General features: G+C 49.9%; 1 protein-coding gene across 2 annotated transcripts in view; it reads left to right on the top strand.

Moving 5' to 3' along the window:
• Positions 1-3,418: 3,418 nt before the first annotated feature.
• SLC1A7 (solute carrier family 1 member 7) overlaps positions 3,419-25,897 on the top strand; it is a 46,089-nt gene continuing 23,610 nt past the window's right edge. Inside the window, exons 1-2 of one of the 2 annotated variants that reach the window (XM_024739289.1) lie at positions 3,419-3,568; positions 10,038-10,117. In XM_024739289.1, coding sequence (XP_024595057.1) covers positions 3,434-3,568; positions 10,038-10,117 — 215 coding nt within the window. In that variant the 5' untranslated portion in view covers positions 3,419-3,433. The remainder of the gene's footprint in view (positions 3,569-10,037; positions 10,118-25,897) is intronic. The other variant, XM_024739290.1, reaches the window with a different exon arrangement.

Genomic DNA, 25,897 nt, shown 5'->3' with positions numbered 1-25,897 from the left:
TGACAACACTGTTTATCTTCTGTGCCCATAGCATCTTAATCTGTGCAGCTCAAATCTCCCAAGAAGCATCTCCTGGGCTTCCTGCTGCCCATCAGTTTCAGCTGCTCTGGAGGGCAACTCCTTGCCCCTTGGGGCTCCCCCGGGCTCCCCTCTAACTTTGAGGATGAACCATCAAGGTGTTTCCAAATAACACGATAACAGAGACTTAATTTTATTCTCACAGATTTTTACTTCCTTGTCAGAGCCACTTAAAAGGGAACTGGGGGGAGTTTCCTGGTGGCCTAATGGTTAGGATTCTGGGCTTTCACTGCTGTGGCCCAGGTTCAATCCCAGGTCGGGGAACTGAGATGTGAGGTTAATCCCCAGTGGTGACTGAGGAAGGACCTGAGTTAGTGGGAGGGGAGGGAGGGGGTGTGTATCTGGGGAGGTCAGCGAAGGTTTCAGGGAAGATGGGGCATTTGACCTGTGACTTTAGAGACAAAGACCTTCCAGGCAGAGGAAATAGCATGCGCATAGGTGTGGAGGCCTGAGAGAGGATGCAGGGCTCAAGGAACTCAAAGTTGTTTGGTATTATAGGAACTCAAGGTATGACGCCGAGCAGGCCCAGGCGGTGTGCTGGAGAGGTGAGCAAAGCTCCTGAGGACCTCAGAGCCAGGGACTTCATCCTGGGGGCAGCAGTGTTCCAGTGTGTATTCCCCAAACACTAGACCCATGGAACCCTCAGCTCCAGAAGAGGGCTGGGTTTCTGTGTCCCCCACGTGGAGACTTCCTCCGACATATGTGAATTTTGTAAAGGTTTTGCTAAAACTAATAGTAACCACCTGTGAGTGTCTGCAAGGCACCAGGCAGGCATCACCAAATCGGACCCACCTCACAACCCTATGAACTAGGTCCTGTTGTATCATTCCTATTTTATAGAGAGGTTAAGAAATTTTATAGGGGGGTAAAGGTCACACAGCTGGTAAGTGGTAGAGCTAAGATATGAACTTGAGCAGTCTGATTTTGAGCTTCCTGGAGTAAAGAATGGGCTTAACTTTATTTCATCCAACTTTTCCTGACTTGTTTTTAATTATGGAAAAAATTTTGCACATCTAGTAACATTGCAAGACAATTGATTCTATGGGCAATGGGGAGCTATTAAAGGGTTCTTAACCAGGAGCTTTCTATTTGATTTGCAAATATCCTTAGTAAGCTGTTATCAGTCACTTACACTTTGGTGTGAATTAGTCCTTTCCTAGAGCACCTCAATAGTCTTGGTATCTCCCCAGTACCCAGGAGGGATGACATGAGATGGTGCTATAAGAACATTTGCTTGAATGAATGGTAACTTTCCTGTTGAAGACAGTGGGAGCAACGGAAGGAAAGGCCTGGAGCCTGGGAGGTGGTCATGTCACAGTGTGAGGGACAGGAGGCAGGCAGGGACAGTTGTGAGGGCACCATGGGATCCAGAGTCTTGGAACTGAAATGCAAAAGCCAAACTCACCTACTTCACGGCTAAAGGCCAGGCCTGAACATTAAGTGCAAATCCAAATATCTACTCAGAATGTTTTCTCTTTTAGACAGCAGCTAATCCACCTGGCCAACCGGAAAATGAGGCATTTGTTGGAGTTGAAGGTGCATCAGTAGTTTCTTGCTTTTAAGAGTCAGAGTTGGAGGGAAAAAAAATCACTCTCAGAGCCTATATCCATCCCCACACCCACAAAGCTACTGGCAAAGAGCAGGGGATTTGGAAGGTTGGCTCGTTGAACCAAGGGATCCTTAGAAAGCACCTAGGCTGTTTCTCTCATTCTAAGGAGGGCAGGACTGAGGTCCAGAGAGGGCAAGGTCACAGAGCTGGTTGAGACCAGAATCTGAGGGTCCCTTCCCAGTTCGGGGCTCTGCCCATGGCTTCGGGGCCTGCACTGCAGTCCCCTCCACCAAGACCACTGGCACTTTCTTGGCCCTGTCCCCTTTGTCAGGGGCGGCAGCCTTGTGCACACACGCCCACCACAGACCCACAGACAGAGCTCCCTGCTGTCATCTGACTGCCCCTAATGAGATTACAGACTCCTGGTGAAATAGACGAGAGTTAATTCCCTCTGGCTTTAAAGGGCAGGCCAGGCCACTAGAAATAGCAAAAAACAAAACAAAACAAGCAAACAACCCCCCCCCCAAAACAAACAAAAAAACACCTTTATCTAAAAACGCTAACTATAGATGGTGACCCTAACAGCCATTTCCCTGCTTGGCATGTTGCAGTTCATTCCTGCTTTCACAAATGTTCTCTGGATGGAATGTTGCACCAGTCCTAACAAATTAGATGCTATTATTATGTCTGCTTGGTTGGGGAAAGAACACACTGAGGCAGTGTGCTCTTAAATGGCTGGTCCAGGATCACACAACTAGTAAATGGCAGAGCTGGCACTTGAATGTAGGTCCCTTGGGCACTGTCGTCTCTAAAAATAATAAGCCCTGAGAACCTACAGGGTTCCCAGTTTTAGGCTTAAAGCAGCCCTGAAGGACATACCTCACAACGGGTAACACAGCCCAAGTTTGAACTCGGGTCCACTGGACTCAGATCCTACATTCCCCACAATACTGGGAAGCACCTTTGAACCCATCCACCTGGACACGTGGTGGGAACCAAACAACGTAGGCCTGATTTCCACTCTGCTACTTGCTAGCTCTGGCCAGAGTCCCATGGCCAAGGGACTCCGGCTCCTGGGGTCTCAATCTCATTTTACTTTCAGTACAATGAAGGTTGGAACCCTGGGGTTGTTGGGGTGATTCCCCATGGTTCACACAGGTAATGCAACTGGAACAGGACTCCCACACAACCTGCTCGTTTCCCGACCTCTCTTTGCCTCAGTTTCCTCATCTGTAAAATGACACTTAGAGTACTTCCTTCTTGGGTTTAGTGCTAGGATTAAATGTGCTAATACAAGTAATGTGTGTCTAGAACAGCACTTGGTGTACAATAAATGCTTAATGCTGACGATGGCTAGCATTGCTAGTTATTCATTATTTTGCTAGTCTATTGTTATTTATTATCGCCAGTTATTGCCTTGCCTTCAATGCTTTCTGAAATGAAGTGGAGGTAAAAATCAAACCAACCAAACAAATGTTTCTTTTCTTCCTCCCACCAGTCCCCTGTCCCCTCCCCTTTCTAAAAGGAGCACTTGGCTTTGAGGTCTGATCCCCCAACCACATGGCCTGCTCTAATTTCCCAGGCTCTAATCTGCTCCCGGCTCCTAATGATGCAGCTGGTAATAGGATTGTGGCCTCCCTTTGGGGCAACCATGCGGGCCATGGCCGTGGGGCTGGCAACTAGCGCTTAGCAACCCTGACCACCTGCCGGCTGAGGAGCCAGAGCCCCCAGCCAGGACCCTGTGCCCGGGCTGGCCTCCCGTGCATGGAATGGTGCTGCGCCCTGGGCCAGCAGGCTGGGCTCGCCATGGTGCTGGGTGCCATCCTGGCACGAGGGCGGGATGTGTGCAGGCGGAATGGACTGCTCATCCTGTCTGTGCTCTCTGTCACCGTGGGCTGCCTCCTCGGCTTCTTCCTGAGGACCCGGCACCTCTCACCACAGGTCAGCCAGCCATGCGGGGCATCACGGGTCCCCATCTCGGAGGGCTGGGTGGGCCTGAGGAATCTGGGGGTCACATTCCCACTCCATGGCTCCCTGATGACATGACAGTGGGTCACTTTGCCTCTCTGGGTCCCAGTTTTCTCCTCTGTGAAGTGGGTGTGATAAACGCATTGCAGGACTAGAGTGAGAGAGGAAGTGGCTTCACACCAGCATCTCCAGGTGAAAGAGAGGTAAGGATGCCTTCTTGGAATAACCACAGGCTAAGAGCTGTAGGGTAGGGCAGAATGGGATCCTATAAGCATGCAAAGCAGGCATCAGAGAATACCTCCTAAAGCAGCTCATGGGCAGAGAGCCGGAATGGGCATTCTAGGCAGAGGTAACAGCAGAAGCAAGGCAAAGGGGCATGAAAGGTTTGCGGGGGGCTGGGGGCGGGGGCAGGTGGAGCAAGCTGTTCACAGCAGCTGGAACGTACGCTGTGAGGCAGGGGCTAGAGCACAGGGGCCATCAGGCCTCTAGATCCCACCACCGAGCATGGGCTTGGGGCAACCACGAGAAGCTTTGAGCCATGATATGGTCAGACCTGAGCTTAGAGACATCCCTCTGGTGCTGAGTGGAGGATGGGGTCATGGCGGGACTGGCAGGGGGCCAGGTGAGGGGTGAGACATGACAGTGGGGACGAGCAGGGCAGATCTGAGAACTGTTTCCCAAAGAGGTAGCTTCAGGATGTGGTGGCTGATTGGATGTGGGGTTGGGGGGACAGGGAGGCAATGCGGGCCCCCAGGGTTCTGGCCTGTGTAACTGCAAGGGTGACGATGCCTTGCCTGGGGAAGGGCCCTCTTCTCACTTAGCGCTCATCTCATGCGGGAGACGGAGGGGCACTCATGCTGTCGAAGGCAAAACTTTTCTAACACTGTTAAACGGTAAGGAGGACTTTATTCAGGACTACTGTGATAGGTGATAAGACTATGGCGACAGGGGAGAGCGATCAGGAGCAGCTCAAATATGGCCACTGCAGCTGGGGATTTACAGCCAATGAGCACAGTGAGGTCAGTGACTAGAAAATTACTAAGAGGAGACATCAAGGATAGGGGAGGGGGAGTCTTGCTAAACCCACTAACAAGGTCTTTGTTGAAGGCAGAGTTGGGGGGATTCTCACTAAATTGACTTAGCAGGGCTTTCGCTACAAATGGGTGAAGCAGGACGAAGAAAGGATGAGGTTTAGTTGAAAAGAGGGCTCAGAATGGCCGGTCTAAAGTTTGGTCAAGGAGAGTTTTTGTCAGTGGGCTCCTGGAAGATTCCTTATTTCATAATATTCCTCTTCCTGCAGTTCAGTGATATCTAATATGTTCTCTACAATGGGGCTCAAGGTATCAGATTTCGTCTTCCATTAAAAGGAAAACACGCCTCTCTGGGAATCGAGCCCGCTATTACTATAGTTACACTGTTAAGGTGCTATCAGTTATTTAGGGAGAAGCATAGACTCTGGAGTCAGAGGAACCCGGAACTTGGACTCTACTAGTGAATGGCTGTGTGGCCCTAGGCCAACTCCTGTCTACTTTCTGGAGCTCAGTTTCGTTATCTGTAAAATGGAGGAGGGTGGGACTGTATGTCTGCTAGAATTGCTGTGAGGAGTAAACAAGGACTCATCAGTGCCTGGATACAGCGGGTGCTTAGTGAGTGTTACTTTACTCCTCCCTCCCTTACCCACCTGTCCAAGTCCTACCAACGTCAAGAACCGCCTCATAGATCCCGTATCTTATGAAAATTCTTCCAGACCTACCCACATCTGCCCACTCTCCTCCCACACTCACCCCATGCTCATCCCTCCACTGGAACCCAGCTGCTGGAGGTCTTGCTTCAGAGCTGTTTGTTCAGAGTCTATTTCTCCCATCAGCCTTTGACTTGCTGACTATCCCATGGGCTTTCTTGGACCAAAAGGTGAGCCTAGCTCAGTGTCACAGAGAGAACCCTCAACTAATGCCTGAATTAAATTGGCAACGGCAGAAACAATTTGCAAGCCACTTTCTTTAATTTTCCTCAGCAACTAAAATATATTTCTCGCAGGAAGATTATTTTGTGAAAACAAATTGGAATGCCTATTCTTAAAAGCCAAACTCATCTGGCGCCTCCTTTGCCAAAGCTGCCTTCCCCATCTGTTTGGAAGCGCTAACATGTTCTGGTCTGGATTAACCTGCCAGATAAATTGAAGGAAGGATGTGGAGTCTTAGAACAATTACTTGTCAGAGATTGGCTTTCTCAGCATCTTATTTTGAAATCCAGGAGTTGTTTATTTGATCTCTGCCTGTGACTCAGAAACCAAACCCTTCTTATTTCGTAAGCTTATGCAACAAGGCAAAAATCATAAACAATACGCAAAATGGTAGAATGTCCTATTTGTGAAAAGAACTTACAAAATCACAAGATTTATCTTTGGAAATAAGTATCTCATTTAAAAATATAGATCATTTTGAGAGTTCCAGTTAAATCATGATGAATTTATAATTGTACCCATTTTTCTTTCCTTCCTGGGATACCACTAAAATTGTAGTAATGGAATTGTTTAAAAATATAAACTCCCAAGAACGAAGACAATAGAAACGGAGACAACCGAGAAAAGAAGTCGAGGAATGACAATAATTCCTGGATGGGAAGTGGATAGAGTTGAATGATCTCATTTAGTAGAGCACAGAAAGCTGAAATCTTGTGTCTGTAGAAGCAGAATGACAGCAGATACCACCTGAGTTTGTCTTGGAGAACTCCAGAAGGGCTCTGGACCTGAAAGTGCAAGGCGCTGCAGGAGGCAAGGGTTAAGCATGCAGCTGAAATCAGGGACGTTGGTTAGAATTTTGTAACTGGAGCAGTTCGACCCCTAGGTCCCTTACAGTTCATGTAATCAGGGGACCCCTCATCCACTAACTCTATCCCCCTGCCTGTCCCAAGGAACCAGAGAAGCTTGACTTAGGGATGTTAGGCCCACCTGTAAGCGCTGGGGGAGGGGAGGTGGTGAGGCGCATGCTTCAGGTGAATTAGTGGACATCGGCATCTTGAGCGGGGAGTCCCCACAAGACTGCTGTCAGCTGGGCTTAAGTACAGCCCATCCCCCCACCTCCCACCCCACACACAGCCAGAGGCAGGAAGGGACTTGTCTCACTGAAGCCTCAGAGGAAAGATCTCCAAATTCTGCTGTGAAGGGGAATTCTCCCCATCTCACCCTCCCCCCAGTGAAAAAGCTACATCTTCACCTGTTAGCCTTCCTTGAGGAACCATCAGTTGACAAGTCCCACTCATGCACACAGCAGTTTAGTGTGTCACACTTATACACAAGCAGAAGCCGAAGACCAAACGAACAGAACGGTAGGTCTCTAATGAAGCAGAGGCAATGCAGGGAGTAGAAGAAAACTCTTAAAACCTTTCCTCAAGTTCTTTGAAGATATGAGAGAAGGTACAGTGACCATAAAATAGAACAGGGTGCAAAAAGAAGAAACGATTCGAGAACAAGAAAGAACTTTGGGAAATTAAAAATAGATGAGCCAAGATAAAAATATCAATAGCTGGGATAAAGCTGCAGAACTCTCCCAGAAGGTAAAACAAAATGAGCTAAAAATAGAAACATATAAGAAAATTAGAATGTCTAACATTCAAGTTACTAATAAGAGTTTTAAAGAGAGCTAACAGAAAAAAAATGGAGAGAAAAATTTCACAGAGAAAACAAGAACATTTCTCTGAAGTAAAAGGTATGCACAGCACTGTGAATTTTTTTTTTTTTTTTTTTTGCGGTACGCGGGCCTCTCACTGTTGTGGCCTCTCGCGTTGCGGAGTACAGGCTCCGGATGCACAGGCTCAATGGCCATGGCTCACGGGCCCAGCCGCTCCGCAGCATGTGGGATCTTCCCGGACCGGGGCACGAACCCGTGTCCCCTGCATCAGCAGGCGGACTCTCAACCACTGCGCCACCAGGGAAACCCCAGCACTATGAACTTTTTAAAAAGAAAGGAGAAAATCTCATACCATGGTACGTCTTCATGAAAAGTACAGAAAAACTGGAGATAAATAGGTGATCCTTAGATGGTTCTGAGGGAATAAACTGGGTCTAATGTAAAGAATAGGAAGTAAGGCTCCCAACATCTTATGCAACACTGGAATCTAGAAGACAAAGAGGAAACACCTTTGAAATTTGGAGGGGAAATTCTTTAAACTAAGAGTCTTATATATAGCCAATCTATTATCAGAGTTAAAGCTAGAATAAAAAATTTTTACTACGTAAGACTCAGAAGTTTCTCTCCCATTCACGCTTACTAGGAAGCTACCAAAGGAGATATTCCAGCAAAACAAAGAAGCCAAGAAGGCAAGGGATCCAGGAAAGAAGGGTTCCGATATGGGAAAAAGTCCCAGAATGACAGCGAAGAAGAGACCCATGACAACCACTGGGCCTAGAGAGCAATCTGTCCAACCTGGAACAAGAGGATGGAGAGCTCTTGCACTGCGGTCCCAGGGGCCTAGAAACGGACCTGTGTGTTTGAGTATATAGAAAATACTATTGTTAGACATTTAAAAAGCAATGTTAAAACACTTGGAAGAAATTAACGAGTGGCTCACAGAAAACAAGGTAAATGAAAAATCAGTCAATTCTTAACTTCAGGGAAAAACTGAAGGTTGTACAGAAAGGAGGCATGGTTGGCTCAACAGTGAGCAATATTTTGTGATCAAAATATTTTAAACCTTGACAATTAGTTTAACCAAAAATTGATATAATGGTGAAATGGTAGGAGGAAAAAAGGAGTAAGATCTAAGTCCTCATCTGTCATGGTAGGGAAGTTAATAGATGTCAAAAAGATATATCTCGAAATAGCATTATAACCATATTATTTACAAATAACAATACTAAAGGAAAAACAGGTAGAGGAGTTGGGGATGGTCACTCCTGGGAAGTTGGGGCTAAGCATAGAGATGGGTGAGGAACGGCTGCCTTTTTATCATTATAGTGCTATCTAAATTAAAGAAGATACACAGGGATTAAAATTAATTCAAAAGACATAGCCACGATGGGTAAATTTTTAAAAGTTGATTTTCTGGTGTGTTGGAAATGGTAACAGAAGGGGACTAGGAGGCCTGTTTTCCGGTCCTGCACTGTCACTAACTCACTCTGCGGGCAAATCACCTCCCTCTCCTGGCTCAGCTCCCTCATCTGTAAAATGTGTTGTCAGCTGAACTAGGAGATCTGTAAAACCCCTTCTCAGCACCAACATTCTATAATTTGCGACTTTTCAAAGCATCAGGCCAGTAACCAAGGGTTATGTTTGGCTTTGTGTTTAAAAAAAAAAAAAGTTACAAGTACAAAAATTTAAGTCAGATGGTGTTTGCAAGTCCACATACTGGCCTCACCCAGAAGCTCACCCTCTGAGGAAAGTGGACTCAAGCGAGCATTGCCAGAAATAGCAAAATTGAACTAAGTTAAATGTAAAAATTTTAAAAGAGCACATCCAGTTAAATTTGAATTTCGGATAAACAACAAATAATTTTTAGTGTAAGTAAAGAACCAATATTTGTTGTTTATCTGAAATTCAAACTTAACTGGGCTTTGGGGTACTTCCTCTTCCGCTGTTAGGTTCCAGTCATGTGACCGGTTACTCCGGCGAGAGCTGACTGAGCAAGGGCTTGGCGCACTAATCCAAGGGCCGGCAGATAGGCTGGAACCAGCAGCCCAGGAGGAAGCCCGACGCAGGAACTCTGCCCAGTAAGGGCTCTTTAATATTGAGAGTGGTGTCTCACAAACCAATCGGATTCTCTCTCTTTCAGCATTTTTAATGTGAGCCCTGCTTCAAGGGTCGGGTAAGAATTTACGAAAGTGTGGGGCGAGGGAACCCAGTACAGAAGGGAAACTGACTCAAAAATGCTGTTTATGAGTCAGTCTTTTCATCAAGTAGACTGACAACTCCTCCAGTGCAGGAACTGTGCCTAATTCACTCTTGGGTGCCCAGTACGATGCCTGCCAAAGTACGGGCTGAATGAATGTGTGAACGGTGCGCAGCCCTGCCCTCTCGCCACTTATCATCTGTTATATGAGACCGATTCGTAGCAAGGCTAGGCAGGTGAATGGTGAAAAGGTGGGGGAGAGCTGTTATCTGCTGCCATTACTGACCATTTACTCTCATCCAGACCCTCTGCCAAGTGCTTTATGTGCATCCTCTCATTTAAGCCTCCCAGTGGCCCTGGGAAGTGGTTATTCCCCTCGTGTTACAGATGAGAAAAACTCAGAGAGGCCGAGGAACTTGCTTAAGGCCGCAGCTACTTCTAGGGGGCCAAGGTTAGAATCCAAGTCTGCTTGGCTCCAAAGCCAGTGTTTTCTCCATGGACTCTGCTGTCCATGGGCTAGACAGGAGAATACGGATGAAATGGTGCTTTGAAGATTGTAAAGCGACTGTGAAGTCTGTACTACCTGCTATAACCCCAGCTCCTGGTGTGTTTTCAGGAAATTAGTTACTTCCAGTTTCCCGGAGAGCTCTTGATGAGGATCTTGAAGATGCTGATCCTACCGCTGGTGGTCTCCAGGTGAGGGGTGGGTGTTTGGCTGGGAGGTCAGGGGTGGGGTTGCAGGAAGAGGATTCTGTACGGATTCTGTAGGTGCCCTCCTCCTGCTGTGGACAGCTGGACTGCAGGCTCTGGGTGGTGTGACTCTGGGGACTTCATGGGGCATAGACTGTGGCACAGGTGCTGGAGTCTGGGTCATTCAGTGACACCAGTTGTTTCAGTCCCATTCAGTGGACATTTGAGTGACTTGAGTAAGTGATTTGGAGTCCTAGAACGTGACCTGACTCCAGGGTAGCTCGGGGCCAGGGAGTTCACACACTGTTCCCAGGGAGAGGTTCTTTGTGGTGAATGCAGCAAGACATGGGGGAAAAGATGACCTTGGAGATGATCACGAGATGATATCCTGGCTCAGCTGTGTGCTGTACTGGCTATGGAACCTTGGACAGGTCAGACTTCTCTGAGCCTCCGTTTCCTCATCTGTAAAATGATAATAGTAACACCTACTCCAAAAGGTTGCTGCGAGGACTGTAGGAGGCTATCTATTTGCTAAACGTACAGGGCTGATCACAGGGTATGAGGGCAGACAGGTGGGAGATGAAGTTGGAGGATGGGTTCTTGCTTGATCATGAAAGACCTTGAATGCCAGGCTAAAGAATTCAGTCTTGGGGCTTCCCTGGTGGCACAGTGGTTGGGAGTCCGCCTGCCAATGCAGAGGACACGGGTTCGTGCCCCGGTCCGGAAGGATCCAACGTGCCGCAGAGCAGCTGGGTCCGTGAGCCATGGCCGTTGGGCCTGCGCGTCTGGAGCCTGTGCTCCACCGCGGGAGAGGCCGCGGCAGTGAGAGGCCCATGTACCGCAAAAAAAAAAAAAGAATTCAGTCTTTACTCATTAGGGTGGGGCCACAGCAAATCCTTGGAGGTCACCTGGTCTCTACCACTGGTGTGCTGGTGACCTTGGACAAGCCCCTGGTCCTTTCTAGGTCTCAGATTTGCCAGATGTGTAATGAGTTGGTGGCTCCAGATGGTGTCTAAGAGCCCTTTGCTCTGAGACCGTGGGTTTGGAATCCTCACTTCCCAGGACTTGCGCGCAGGGAGGGAAGTGGACAAGCCTCTGAGTCCTGGGGGACGTACTGGGCTCTGTCCCCTGGGACAGGGTCGTCAGCCTTCTCAGCCTCCCTGCTGAGAACCCTAACCCTTTCCCTCTAGGGTGGTGGAGATAATGCTCCCCCCGGCCTGGGAGGCCAGGTAACGGTGCTTTCTGCTGCCCCCGGGAGGCCTTGTTAAGCTCAGTTCGGCTTTGTGCAGGCAGAAGTTGGGTCTCTCAGGACTCAGCCTTCAAGGCTCTGCTGAAAGGCCACCTCCCTCCAGAAGCTTTCCCTGACTCCTCAACCCGCTTCTGTGGTTGTCTCCTCTTCATGCATCTTTTGAGTCATTCACTGAGTCAGGGAATCTGTCAAGGTCACCGGTAGGCTCCATATTGCTAGACCCAAAGGACACTCCGAGTTCTTGTTCTGCGTGACCTGTCCACAGCAGTTGATACAGCAGTTGGTCACTCCTTCCCTCTTGAAACACTCCTCCCTATGGCCTTACACTCTCCGGCTTTGTCTGCTCCCTGCCCCACCCCCACCCCCAGCCGAGTTTCTCTCTCTTTCCTCAAACTCTGAACGCTGTAGTTTCTCAGGCCTTTTCTCATCTGTCCTCACGGCTTTAACATACCACCTACAAGTCCAGCCCTTCCAAATATAGATCTCCCTCCCCAACCTCCCCTCTGAGTGCCACTCAAACTACCTACCTGACATTGCCACTTGATGTCTCACGAGGATTTCAGTTTAGCGTAACCAACTTGAGATTTTACCCGCAAACCAGTTCCTTCTCCTGTGTTCTGCTTGTCAGTAAGCGGCAGTTCCACCTACCCTGTTATTCAAGCCTCCGTATTTATTCTCTTCCCCCACCCCCAGCTCTTCCAGCAGCGACTCCAGCTGATTCTTCCCCCCAACTAGAACCCAGCATCACCCCTACCACAGGGCAGACTCCACAGTGACCTCACTGGTCTCCTGGCTCTGGTTTTTCTTCCCCTCTCATCTGTTCTCCACCTGGTAGCCAGAATGATCTTGTGAAAAGCCAAGCGGGCCATGCCATTCATTCACCTAAAACCCTTCAGTGGCTCCCATGGTATTTAGAATAAACCCTTGCATCCTTAACATAACCTTGGAGGCCCTGCAGGATCCTCCCTGCCTGTGCCCCACCTCATGTCATGCGTCATTCACTCCAGTCCCCAGACCTCTTAGTTTCCTAAGCAGACCAAACCCTTCCTCCGTCTCAGGGTCTCCACACATGCTGTCCCTTCTGCCTGGAGCACGCTTCCTCAATGCTTTACACGTCTTCCCCTTCCTCTTCCTTTAGATCTCAACTTCCATGTCGCCTCCTTAGAAAGGCCCTCCCAACCTGTCCCCCTTCACCACCACCTTCACTCTCCCCCAGCATACCCACTTCCTTTTCCTGCACAGCACTCATTTTGTGCTGTTATTCTGTATGGATTCAATTGTTAACCTGTTTATCTTCCACTGGACTGTAAACTCTGTGAAGGCAGATACAACACTCTGTTAAGGTTCCACTCTGGCCTTCACACCAAATGCCTGGCTCATCATAGGTGCTCATTAATACTTGCCAAGCGGATTAATGAATTCAGCAGCCATGGACTGTGCTTTCTGGTACATGGCCCTGCCCTGGGAGACTGATGAGAAAATAAATAATTACATGACAGCCAAGTACGCGTGTCGATGCAGGAAGCACAGGACTCTTTTTTGTTGTTTCCCTTTTTCCCAGTTGTATTGCAATATTGTTAGGCAGCTTGACCATCCGTTATTGTGTTTTTTGTTTATTTATTTATTTATTTTTGGCTGCATTGGGTCCTTGTTGCTGTGCGCGGGCTATCTCTAATTGCGACGAGCGGGGGCTACTCTTCATTGCGGTGCGTGGGCTTCTCATTGCCGTGGCTTCTCTTGTTGCGGAGCACGGGCTCTAGGTGCGTGGGCTTCAGTAGTTGTGGCTCGCAGGCTCTAGAGCGCAAGGCTTGGTAGTTGTAGTGCACGGGATTAGTTGCTCCACGGCATGTGGGATCTTCCAGGCCCAGGGCTCAAACCCGTGTCCCCTGCATTGGCAGGCGGATTCTTAACCACTGCACCGCCAGGGAAGTCCCAATCGTCCTTTATTGTTGACCTTACTTACTGCCAGGGCATTGCCTCTTACTCAGAACTGAAATGCCTCTAAGGCAGAGGCCCTTGAGTAAACCCTGGAGTCAGACAGACCTGGGTTCCTATCCTGGCCCTGCCATTTCCTTGCTGTGTGACCTTGGGCAAGTTATTTAACTTAAAATCCTAAAGTCAGAGTCAAAGGCCTGGGTCCCAGACCTGCTTCTCCCCAAATCACGTGATCTTGGGGCAAGCACCCTTACCTTGAGTCTCAGTTTACCCAGGTCACCCAGTGACTTTGGGCCCATCCAGCTCTCTGGGTCCTGGCTCTCAAAGGTTTGGTCTCTCACCACCAGACTCAAGTGCTTTCTCTTGGCTGGAAACGAAATGTGGTATTAACTTGAGAAAAGCCAGTGTGTGCGCATATGTTTCATTTGTTTATTATACAATTTTGTCTGGTTCAAAGCAACCGTGTCACTGAAAAACTGAAGTGCTTTAAAACTTTCCTACTAAGGGAGAAGTAAACCTTCTTGGGGGAAAATGACACATTTCTGAGCTCCAAACCGCTCCATCCCTGAGCCCTCCCTCATTCCTTTAGCTTCAACTGGTCTATAATCCATCCATCCATCCGTCCATCCATCCATCCATCCATCCATCCATCCATCCATCGCTCACGGTCACCTGATCTCTTGCTCCTGGCCAGCCCAGGGCGGGGCATCCGTATCCTCAAGGAGCAGCCACTCTGGTGTGGCGGCTGTCACTCCGGACAGAGCAGAGTCACCAAAGCTACTCTGGAAATTCAGACGTCAGGTCTCATGCCCGGCCTACTGAACCAGAACTGCCAAAGGGCCCAAACAGGTTTAAAAGCTCCACAAGTGTTCTAAGGGTTTGAAAAACCCTGATGTCTTGGGATCAGGGCTTCTGGCTGGATAGCTGAAGAGCCTGGCATGAGCACTGCTGCTTTTCGGTCCCCAGGGCCCCCAAGCTGTACCCCCCACCAGGAGACAGAGGTTTCCTGCAGTGTAAATTGCTCCAGGGCAGTGGGAGGATACACATCAAGGCACGTTTGCTTCAGTTCCAATAACCTGCAAGCCTGGGCCCCAAAGCCTGGCACCCATGACTCTAAATGCTCCCACCTCTTCCAGTAGAACCTGCCACCCTTCCCTAGGCCAAGCCTCTGCCATCAGGCTGGTCACCTCATTAGCCTCTAAGCGTGCCACATACCACCTCTGTTCATGCTGCTCCCCTCCCACGAACGTCCTTTTCTCTTAATTAGCTAAGTCCCCCTCTGTGTTCAAGACCTAGATCAAGTTTCTTCTGCAAAATCCTCCCAGCTCTTCATTTACTGGTAACTAGTGATGATGGCCTGTCTCCATGCCTGATGCTGCTTTTAACCCTGGATGGACACAGTGTTGTTAGTTAAATGAATTCACACTCACAGCTGGCACACCACATTATGGGGTACAGACACCATTTTTTGCACAGTAGTGACGTAGAAATAAATTAGCATTCTTATCTGGACTAGCCACTCATGCTGCTGAACAAGAAGTGGCCATGACTCCTCTCTGGAGAAGAGCCATGTGCACTGCTGTGTTTTTATGTGAGATACTGGGAGGGGGTCAGTTCACTTCCCCCTTGTCATTCACACTAACCTCTTCCTGGTGGTCAGCGTAACAGATTTTTGCAGGAGACAGAAATCTAATAGACAAGCAAAGAGAGAGGATGAGATGTAAAGAAGTATGGGAGGTAATGGTGGGGTTGATGTGAGGGGAGAGAAGACCTGTGCCTGCCTTGGAGGGTCTCACCATGGGCAGAGAGACAGCCACAGAGCCACTTTTTTCCAGAGAACGGAGCCCCAGGGGGAGGGAGGTGGGGCTTGTGGCCTGGGTTAGAGCCCAACTCAGTCATTCTTCCCACAATCTGACATCTTCCAGCTCGTGGGCCTCTTTTCTCTAGAATCCACTCCAAACCAGCCCCCAGCCTGACCGCCTCCTCAGACAGGCACACGCAGTCCCGCGGAGGGCCACCTATCCTTGGCCAGTCGTGGCTTTGTAAGGCACAGTGAAGGGAGTGAGCAGGTAGCAGAGGTTCCAGGGGAAGAGCAGGGTCTCGAGTCACTCACCAGATGTGTGAACTTGACCAAGTCTCTTAGCATCTGAGCCTCAGTGACCTTGTCTGTAAAATGGGAAGAACACCTCCGTCCCTCGCCGGGTTATTCTGAGAATGAAATAAGATAATGCACTTGAAGCACCCAGCATAGCTCCTGATACATCACCAGTCTTCTCCAAGGCCCAGATGAGATGTTTCATGAAAACCTCTACCTGTGTTCCTTCTCTCAGCAGGCAGCCCCTTGGGGTGACCTCTTCCTTCCTCATGCTCCTTTAGCACCTGCAGCTTGTCACCTCCTCTAGAAAGTCTCCCTTGACTCAGGTATGCTTGGGTGCTCCCTCAACACTGATACAGGTACAGTGCATGTAGCACTCCTCCATCTGAGTCCTGCACATCTGTGTTCACAGCGGCCTTTGCAGGGGCATGGACCACACGTCTCCATACTGCACATTGTCACCTTGCCCAGAACCATTCCCCACGCCATGATCGTCAAAGCCTCCTCATTTTCCCTGAATTCCTAGTTCTTACTGCCTCTTGATTTTCTCTGCCCTCACATTCCTACAAGCAGTCACGAGGCACAGCCTTTGCCAGTTTCCCATTCAAGTATATTTCCCTTGCTTCAAGCAGTTCCTAAATTTTGCAACTTCACCAAGAGTTGGGAGCAAGATCACAGGTGAGGATCACATCTAGAAGTGTAAGCCCTTCAGCCGTCTCTTGGTTCTTTCTTTCTCTGTCTGTATATTAGCTATCTATCGCTGTGTAACAAATTACCACAGACTTAGTGACTTAACACCATTTACTATCTACCAATTTCCATGGGTCAGAAGCCCAGGCATGGCTCAGTTGGATCCTCTGCTCAGAGTCTCACAAGGCTGCAATCAAAGTGTCATCTGGGCTGTGTTCTCATCTGAAGGCTCAGCCAGGGAAGAATCCACTTCCAAGCCCATTCAGGTTCTTGGCAGAAATTATTTCCTTGTTAAAGGCTATCAACTGGAGTCCACCCTCGGGTCCTACCTGTAGTACCCTGCCTTCTGACCATCTCCAAAGGCAGTTCCCAACATGGCTCTTTGCTTTGTCAAGGCCAGCAGGAGGATCGTCTCTCTCCAGTCTTCTAAGGCAAAGTCTTATATATATAATCATGGGAGTAATATCTATCACCTTTGCCATATTCTGTTAGAAGCAAGTCACAGATCTCACCCACACAGGGAGGGGGATTACAGAAGGGCATGGATCACTGGGGGTCACCTTAGGGTGTGCCCACCTCTTTCCTCTCTCCACACCTTCCTTCTCTCTACCCTTCTTCCAAGACCAGCCAAAAATAGTGCCTTCCTTGTCTTTATAAGTCACCTCCACTCATGCCCTGTTCCTGGAGTGGGGTTAGGTGGACGTGTTGCTCAACTTCTGGTCCAAGTAGCTCATCAAGGAATTTCTTCTGAACCCCCTTACCATAAAAAGAATCCTGAAGAATTTGAATTCACCGCTTTCTCAGGGACATCAAGGGTCTGGTACATAGTAAGTGACTAAGAGCTGCTTATTAAATAAATAAAGAGCAGTGGAGGGCTTCCCTGGTGGCGCAGTGGTTGGGAGTCCACCTGCCGATGCAGGGGACATGGGTTTGTGCCCCGGTCCGGGAAGATCCCACATGCCGCGGAGCGGCTGGGCCTGTGAGCCATGGCCGCTGAGCCTGCGCGTCCGGAGCCTGTGCTCCACAACGGGAGAGGCCACGACAGTGAGAGGCCCACGTACCGCAAAAAAAAAAAAAAAAAAAAAAAAGAGCAGTGGAAGGAAAGTTGAGGCAGAATTCAGGGAAGTTTTATGACCTTCATTTGAAATGACCCCTGGAGGATGATTAGGAATTGTCTTTTTAAAAAGGTTGGTACTTTAAAAGGTTATATAAACAAATTACAAACATTGTGGATAACAACAACAAAAAAATCCCATCATTCCACAACCCTAATTCTGCCACTGTTCTTCCTGTAAATGTTTGTTCTTGTCATTCTTAGTAGTGAATCCACTAGGCCCAGGGTGTGGTCCTTGGCTGACTGGTTCAGAAGCTCAACCTCATCCGAGTCCCTGAGCTGGTCAGGGCCGTCCTTTGATGCTGACAAGAGGCAACCAAATAAACCAAATGCCAATTGATTCATCCACAGAGATAAATACAGTTGCCAAGGAGGACGGATGCACACAGCCTCTGGCCAGAGCATTTCCCCCTATAGACTCATCACTTGGGGACCCCGCTGGTTAAATCTGTTTGCTGGCAGGACAATTTAATTATTTAATAGTACAACCAGTATGAGTCCAGGTTTGCCATTTTCAGTTAGTTTCTGGGGCCGCAGGTGGTGGAGTTCCATTGTATGTGCATTTAAATTTAGTGAATTCAATTACATATGCTATGAAATAGAGAGAAGATCATTTAAAGGAGACAAGTGGCCTCCCCCACTTGAAGAGCTACGTCCAGGGTGAGTGTACCGTGGGAGAGCTGGGTCTACCTCACTCTAAGCCAGTCTCAGTTCCCAAGTGCCTTTCAGAGTGAGCATCTCCCCACATCGTTATTGTGATTCTAGGCCATGCAGAGAGGGTGGTTTTGTTTCCTTTTTACATCATGGCCGCTAAGTGTATGCTGACTGCTTCAGCTGGTGTTCACCTTAAGAAACAGCAACCCATTCCAAAACTGGGAGGAAACCTGTCTTGAATGAAATTATATACCTCCTGAACTTAACGAACAACTTAAGGGATCTTCAAGGGCAAGTTTAAGTATGAGTGGTTTTTGCTTTATATACTGACTTGAGAACTGAATGTGCCAAATATGGTCCTACTTCTCCTCCTCCTCCTTCTTCCTCTTCAAGAGGAAGCCCAGTGTCTTCCTCTTGAGGCCTGCATCCATTGGCCAAGGTCAGCTTATAAGTAGGTAAAGAGAGAACTGGAACATCTGATCTCGCCATTAGCCCTGTTGCTCTGGTTCCTTCCATATGGTGTCACTGTTGAACACAGGTCTTGCATGGTTTGGTTCAAGCCTGAACATGGCCCCTTGCAGTAACATGTCCCTGCTCAAGCCACAGGGATGCTCTGCTCTGGCCCCTAGATCATACCAAAGAGCTCAATTGTTGTTCCTCAAAGCAACCTCAGTCATGTCCTGAGCTTAGCTCCCTGGGGTTGATCCCTGAGTCCATTTTCCATCCTGGTGGGTTAGCCCTGGAGACCTTTAGTGCTGACAGACCTTGGTCGTGAGCACTCTAGTATACCCTGATTCTAACTTCAAATTGCAAGGAGCAGGGGTTGGGGGTCTTAGTCTCTTTTTTCTTGGAAGGCTCCTGAGCCTCTCATGCAAATCAGTGCCCCTTTCCATCACTCTACAGATCTTAAGGTCTCAAGGAGGGGTACTTCCATCAAACCACAAATCTCTCCCTTCCCCCGGACAACATGCGCCTTCTTGCCTTGCATTCGCCATTTGAAAAATTCTTCTAAAAACAAAATCAACTGGAAGGAGACTCGCTGTCTCTACCTTTGAACACAAAAGCCTCAGACAAAATTTAGAAAACTCTGCCTCATGTTACGTTGGCATAGGAACTAGTAGTCTGACGATTAGGACCCGCCACGGCATTGTCATGTCCTTGAACTAGGGCCCCCTCTCCCATGGGTGGTACTTGAACGGTGCTGAGTACTTTGCCACTCTCCACTCTCTTCTCTCTGCTCCACTGCTGACTGATTCCATGCTAATTACACCTTCTTTCATTAGAAAGTCAAGCCTTTGGAGCCTTCCTTTCCCATTTTCTCCCTATAACACCACTTGTTGCTACTCTGATCCCTTTTGCTTTTAATTTATGGTTTAACCCAAAGAATACTGGCAACTTTCTGTTCTTTTAAGTTCTTGGAGGAAACCTTACTGTTACTTCTGCAAAAGTATGCCTATCTGCTTTTTTCTTTTTTTCATTCAACATGATATAGAAATGCCCACGCCACACCCTCATCTTTGTTATCACATATGACTGTTCCACTCAGAGGCTGGAGCAGAGTTTGCAAAGCCCTTTTCCTTTTACTAGACACTCAGGATGCTGCTGGATACCCTGCTGGGGCATCACTATGCCCCAGGATTCTAGATGTACCTCAGCCTCTGTTATTTACCACACTCTTCACCTCGGCCATAGAATGGACACGCCATCTGCAGATTTACAAAGAAATTCCCAGCAGGTGCTGCGTGTGTTGGGGCCAGGGGGCGTTTTGTCCCCACTGAGGCTGGAGTTTGCTTCTAACGTTGGGAAGTCAACTGAACCTTGTTTTCACACATCTCCAGGCAAGAGCAATACAAGGAACCAGGGGTGGGTCGAACCAGCATCTGAATCCAGCTGGGGCCTCCAAGTCTCCACTTGCTTTTTGCCAAACCCTCCTCTCCCCTCATTCTTCAATTTCTTAAACCAGCCATCATTCAAGGAAAACTGAATCCATGTGTTTGTGATTCACTGATGCTGAACATGGCAGAATGTTTTGTAAGCTCTACATCGCAGCAGAGAAATCCGAGGGCGTGTGTGGGTTCGTATGTGAATGTGTGGTGTGGGTCTTTACATGTGGGTATGTTGTGTGTGTATGTGTGTGCATGTGTATGTATTGCTTTTCTTTCTATTTTAAGAATTTTAAACTGATTTTTCTTAGAATCAGGAAGTCACGTTTGGCCAAAGAAACCCAACACTCCCTTCTCCCCCTTCCTGAGGAACTCTAGTTTGGCAGAAAACTCCCAAACACCCTCGTTCTATCTTACTGTAGATGGTCCTGGGCCAAGCAGCCGTCGGAGTCTGGTTTGGGAGCCAGTGTGCCGGGGGCGTCCCAGGATAGACAGTGAGTGGGAGAGGGCAGGAGGAGTGGGCAGCCACGGCCTCTGCAAGCCATGGGGCAACTGTTCTTAGCAGAGCTCTGCTGACCTCTCTGATGGGAGCCCTGGGATCACTCTTTGGCCCTCTTGCCCAGTCACCTGATCGCCTTACTCATCAGGAGGGGAAACATGGCCCAGCTGTGGGCTGCGGGTGGGATCAGACCGTCAGCCTGGTGACTCTGAAAAACTCCCAGATTTCATCACCCATCACAGACTCCCATGCTCTTTCCCCCTTCCAGTTAGAGAATTCCTGTTCATCCTTCAAGGATCCATTCAGCAGCCCCCACCCCTGGGAAACCTAGCCTGATTCCCAGGCCAGGCTAGACCCTGCTTCCAGCCTCTCTCAATCCCAGCCATGACCCAGGGTTTCGTGTTGTCCAGACTGCAGGTCTCTCCACCCACCTGAGGACCACAAACCCACCTCCTTCGTTTTTGGGACCGCATAGCACACAGAGCAAGTGTTCAACGTGGGGCGTGCTGGGGACCTCTCTGAGCCTGGGGAGGTGGGTGAGGTTTTGAAAAAGCTGCTACTCTTCTCTGTGGAGACACTGCACGGAGAGGGTCTCGTTTGAGTGCCTGGGGCAGGCAGGCCCAGCCAGGGCCTTTGGGGAGTAGACACCAGCAGCCCTGATGCAGGAGGGAAGGGAGGCAGGGGACCTGTGTTCCCTCTGGGTGGGGTCTTTCCCTCCCGCTGGAGCAGGGCTCCTAACCATGGCGTAGTGGCACTGGTCGTAAAAACCAGTGATGGGCAGCCCAGGGAAGTCATTCCTAGCAACAGTCTGCGACCGTAGAGCAGAGTAACGGTCACCCGTGGGAACACTGTTTCCCTCCCACCTGCCATTCTTTGCCTTGTGGGAAAGAAAGGGGCAGGGGTTCCGCTCACGTGGATTGGGAACTGGATCGACCCTTATTACACTCAGGAACGCAGCCTTTCCAGTGGAAAGGGGTTGCGACTGGTCGATGGTCAGAAGTGAGCTCTCGGAGGGCTGCAGCTGCGGCTGCTTCAGCTTTTGCTTTTGACTGAGTTAAAGCTTGTTATTTTATTATTATTATTTTTTTAGATGCTGGGGGTAGGAGTTTGTTAATTAATTAATTTATTTTTGCTGTGTTGGGTCTTCGTTTCTGTGCGAGGGCTTTCTCTAGTTGCGGCGAGCGGGGGGCCACTCTTCATCGTGGTGCGTGAGCCTCTCACTGTCGCGGCCTCTCTTGTTGTGGAGCACAGGCTCCAGACGTGCAGGCTCAGTAGTTGTGGCTCATGGGCCCAGCTGCTCCGTGGCATGTGGGATCTTCCCGGACCAGGGCTCGAACCCGTGTCCCCTGCATTGGCAGTCAGATTCTCAACCACTGCGCCACCAGGGAAGCCCCAAGCTTGTTATTTTTGAGTTCCCAATCGATCCCCTCCCCATGCCCAGGGGTCTGGGAAGAAGAGACCTGCAGAAGGCAGTTGTGGGTGCCAGGGTGGCAGCGCCCCCCCAGGCCCATGCCTGTCTCTGTGCCACCTCCTCCCTCTCCCACCCCCTGAGCCCTGCACTCCCTCCCCACCTTCCTGCCTGCCTCCATCCCGTGGAATCTAAAGTGGAACCAAAGAGGTTTGGTCTGTGTGGCTCCAGAGGGCAGGGCTGGGCCCAGTGTGGAAATTCTCTTTCCTGGAGGCAGATTTCATACTAATAAGCATAACTAGCCCACAGTGGAGGTAGTGAGTTCTCTGTCCTCTGAGGCGTGCAATCAGAAGTGGTAGAGGAATTTCTGCCCTTGGGAGGGAGTGCTGGGACCAGATGACCCAGACCTTAGCCAAGTGGGAGTCTGGCCTCCTGCCTCAGGTCTTAGAAGGAGTTGGCTTGAGGGTGGGGCTGTGGCAGGGACAGCCGGGAAGCATGATTCGGTGCTAACGTAGCACTTGCTGTCAACTGCTGGGCCTGTCATTTGCTCAGGGGAAGGAAAAAGACCTTAATATTTGGAAGGGCTGACGAGACTCCTATGGACCCCCAGATGCCTCCATCCACTTGCCTGTCGGGTGGACTGCCTGCAGCTGCACCCAGGGACCAGCTTGGGAGAGCCTCCCTGACTAGGTCACACGAAGCCACAGCCCAAGGATATGGCTCCTTCCTGCCTTTAACTTCCTAGTGCAGGATGTCATGACTATGGATGTTGTCACACTAGTAGACCAAGGTTCAAATCTACTTACTCACTGTGTGACTTTAGCAAGTTGCTTGCACACCTCCAGTGACTGGGAGTTCACTACTTCTCAAGGTGGTCCCTTCCAGGATGGGACAGCTCTGTTTGCTAGAAAGTTATTCCTGGTGCTGAGCTGAGATCTGCTTCCCTGTGGCTTTCCGCATCCATCCCAGTGTTCCCGGGGTCTGCTCTGCTGTGCTCACTGTCCCCTGCCACCTACCCCAGCTGCCCTCTATGGGACACACACCTCCCTCCCCTGTCCCTTTCCCAGGAGGGTCTTGACGTCAGGGCAGGTCCATGGCCTCCTCAGCAAGCCCTCGGGGCTTCTAGCCCCACAGGCTGAGGGCCCCCCACCCCTTTGGCACCCTTATTCCCCAGTGACTCACCAAGCTGACAGCAAACAAACCCCCAAAGTCCCCCTCCCACGTGCTGCCACTGCGGCTCAGGCCCCCCCTCCACCCCAGAACTTGTGCTCTCCGAGCTGTTGAAGCCAAGCATGGCTCTGCATGTGTCCGTGTTCTTCTTCATCATGTCAGTCAGAACTGGCCTGAGGTCTGCTTGGTTCCAACTCCCTCATCCAACACATTAGCTATTCCTCCCAGCTTCCCAACCTCTACAAATCTGATCCACATGCTGTCAGTGCCCTTGGCCAAGGTATTGATAAAAACAACCAGGAAGGAGAGGGCTGAAGGGAGAGCCCCGAAGTACACCTCCAGAGACCCTCTCAGGTTCTCAGTACTCAGAAGAGGGGACTGCCTGTGGTAATCATTCCCCGAAGTTCTCAGAGGACCCGGTGTCAACTGCTTGATGTCACACGGACACACAGTGCCAGGGGCCTTTCTCTAAACCTGGCAAGGGGCTCAAGGCTGGTCCAGGTGACTTTTCCTCCGGGAACCCACAGTGGTCGCTCATGGTCATCAGAGCTCGGAAGTCACCCCTTTTCACAACTAGTCTAGAGTTCCACCCTGGCTTAACATCACACATACACACCAGCAAACCTGCACCCAGGCCAGGCCAGGCCCTGGGCTCTGAGGGCCTAGAACTGAGCCAGATTCAGCCTTTCCCTGGAGGAGCTCACAGTCTGCTGGGGCAGGTAGTCACAGAACAGATGATGCCATCACAGAAGAGTGCTAATTATTGGAATATATTGAATACTTGCTATGTACCAGGTGCTATTCTAAACCTAGATCAATGCTCACAATAAACCATCATTATCCCCATTCTATCCTCCAGTGGAAACTGAGGCGCACAGAGGCTGAGGAACTTGCCCGAGGCTCCCAGCTAGTGAGGGCTGCGTGCAGGAGCGTCCGGGAGCTGCCTGGCCTAGTCAGCGGGCTCAGGAGGCCCTCAGAGGGAGGAAGTACCTGAGTGGAGACTAGAGAGATGGGTAGCAGCAGCAGGAGAGGATGGGAAGGTAAACCAGGGAGGACAGGGGCAAGGGGACTGGGTTCCTTCAGTGTTCACTGCTTCGCTCAGCACGTGTTCCCCCCAGCCTGCCCTGCGCCAGAGCTGGGCCGCACCGTGGGGGTTCAGGGCTGAGCATGGCGGCAGAGTGCCGTGTAAGAAACTGGGAAGCACGGGGCGCCCTGGGGAGGTAGGTGAGATCGCCGTATCAGGGAAGACTTCCCAGAGGAAGGATGTCTGAGCTGACCTTGGAAAGAGCAAGTGGAAATTGGTTGGGCTGGACAGGTGTGTGAGGGCTTGGGGGGTGTGGGTGGAGAGTACCAGGCTAAAGGAACGACCAGCACAAAGATGGTGCAAGGAGCAGCAGGGAGAACGGGGTGGCTGGAGAGGTGCCAGTGAGGAGGAGGAGCGTGACCCAAGGCCTTGGAGGAGCGTGGACAGCTCCTGAGGGCGAAGGGGAGCCACCAAGGACTTCAAACAGCGATGGGCCCCCAGCAGCCTCAGCAGCCTGTCCGCCCTCCGCAGTGAAGCGTGCAGGCAGCGCTGGGCGCCTCCCGATGTTATATGGGGTCACCTTACCCACCTCAGGGGTTGGCGTGAGAACAGGTGAGGGTCAGTAGTGGCCTTTTTCTCCCTCCATTTCCCGCCCCCTGCAAGTGGAGGGGTTACCAGATGGAAACAGGCTGGGCCCAGGAACCAGCCGGCTCCCCAGTCACATCGAGCTCTTGAACCATAATCCCGGGCCCTGGGGGCGGGGTGGGGGGGAGGTGGCCAGATGGCTTCGGAGGGAGTCCCAGACTTCTGGGCTTCCTGAGGCGCTTTGCCAGGGCCCTCGAGGATGTGGGGGACTCCCAGGAGCACCCGGCCATCGTGGGAGTCGCAGAGGCAAGGTTACCTATTCTCCCCTCACCGTAAATCACAGAGCCTGAAGGAGCATTTGAAGTCATCCTCATGGAATCTCCCACTCAGCCTGGAAGCCTTGATCTAGCCTTCCAACAGGTGGCCACCCAGCCTCCATTTGGATACCTCGAAAGATGGGGAGCTCACCACCACAAATCTGAGGGCTGTAGCCATGGGGCAGGTCATGAACTCCGAGCATTGAACTAAATAGGCATTACATGGGCGGAATCACATTAAAATCATGGTTAGCCAAAACCGGAAGGCCTTTTCTTGCACAGGAGTTAAACCAGGTCGTACCACGGAGAGTCACTGTGGGAGAAGGGAAACCCCACAGGGCTGAATCCCTGTTCCAGTCTTAACTTCACAACTAGGCAGCTTGGCCAGTTAGCTCCACCCCCCTGAGCTTTATTTTCCTTATCTGTAACTCAAACTGCACAACCCAAGAAGGCAGTCGCTAGTCATAAGTGACTACTGAACCCTTGAAATGTGGCTAGTGCAATGCAGCAACTGAACTTTTTGTTTTTAATTAAATTAAAATTTTAAACCAGAAGCCGTTTTTCTAAGCATTTTTATGTTGATTACACAGTGAAATGATAATAATTTGGGTAAACTGGGTTAAATAAAGTGTTATTAAAGTTAGTTTTACCAAAAATGAACTTCACCTGTTTCTTTTGACTTTTTTTCTTTTTTTTTTACTGTGACTACTAGAAAATTTAACACTACAGTGGCTCACATTATCATCACTGACAGAACGTTAAGGATCAAATGAGGTGGACGTTCAGGTGTTTGGGGACAGTTAAGCTTCCGATGAATTACGGTTTCTGTGGCTGCTGGCCCTTGAGGGGTTGTGTTTTTCATCATACGAGCAAGACATGCTTATTCTCTAAATAATAGAGAATGTGGAAAAACATTAAAAACAAACCAAAACTTGCCCATTATCCTACCACCCAAAGACAGCTACTGTTAAACTTTAGTTTTTCCCCTGTGCATGTCCATGTGACCTAACACTCCCTGCAGAGCACACCACCCCGGCTTGTAGGTTCTCAGAAAGGTCACTTTAACAGCTTGGCCCAAAAGTCTAGACCTCGAGGAGCCCCCTCCAGCCAAATGGCAGGCTGTCAAGGAAGTCACTTGAACATCCTTTCCTGTGACTGTGAGT

The sequence above is a fragment of the Neophocaena asiaeorientalis genome, unplaced genomic scaffold (genome assembly GCF_003031525.2).
Source record: "Neophocaena asiaeorientalis asiaeorientalis breed wild unplaced genomic scaffold, Neophocaena_asiaeorientalis_V1.1 scaffold138, whole genome shotgun sequence".
Taxonomy (NCBI): Eukaryota; Metazoa; Chordata; class Mammalia; order Artiodactyla; family Phocoenidae; genus Neophocaena; species Neophocaena asiaeorientalis.
Note: the sequence above shows the minus strand (reverse complement) of the source record. Positions and strands in the feature narration are given on the sequence as shown.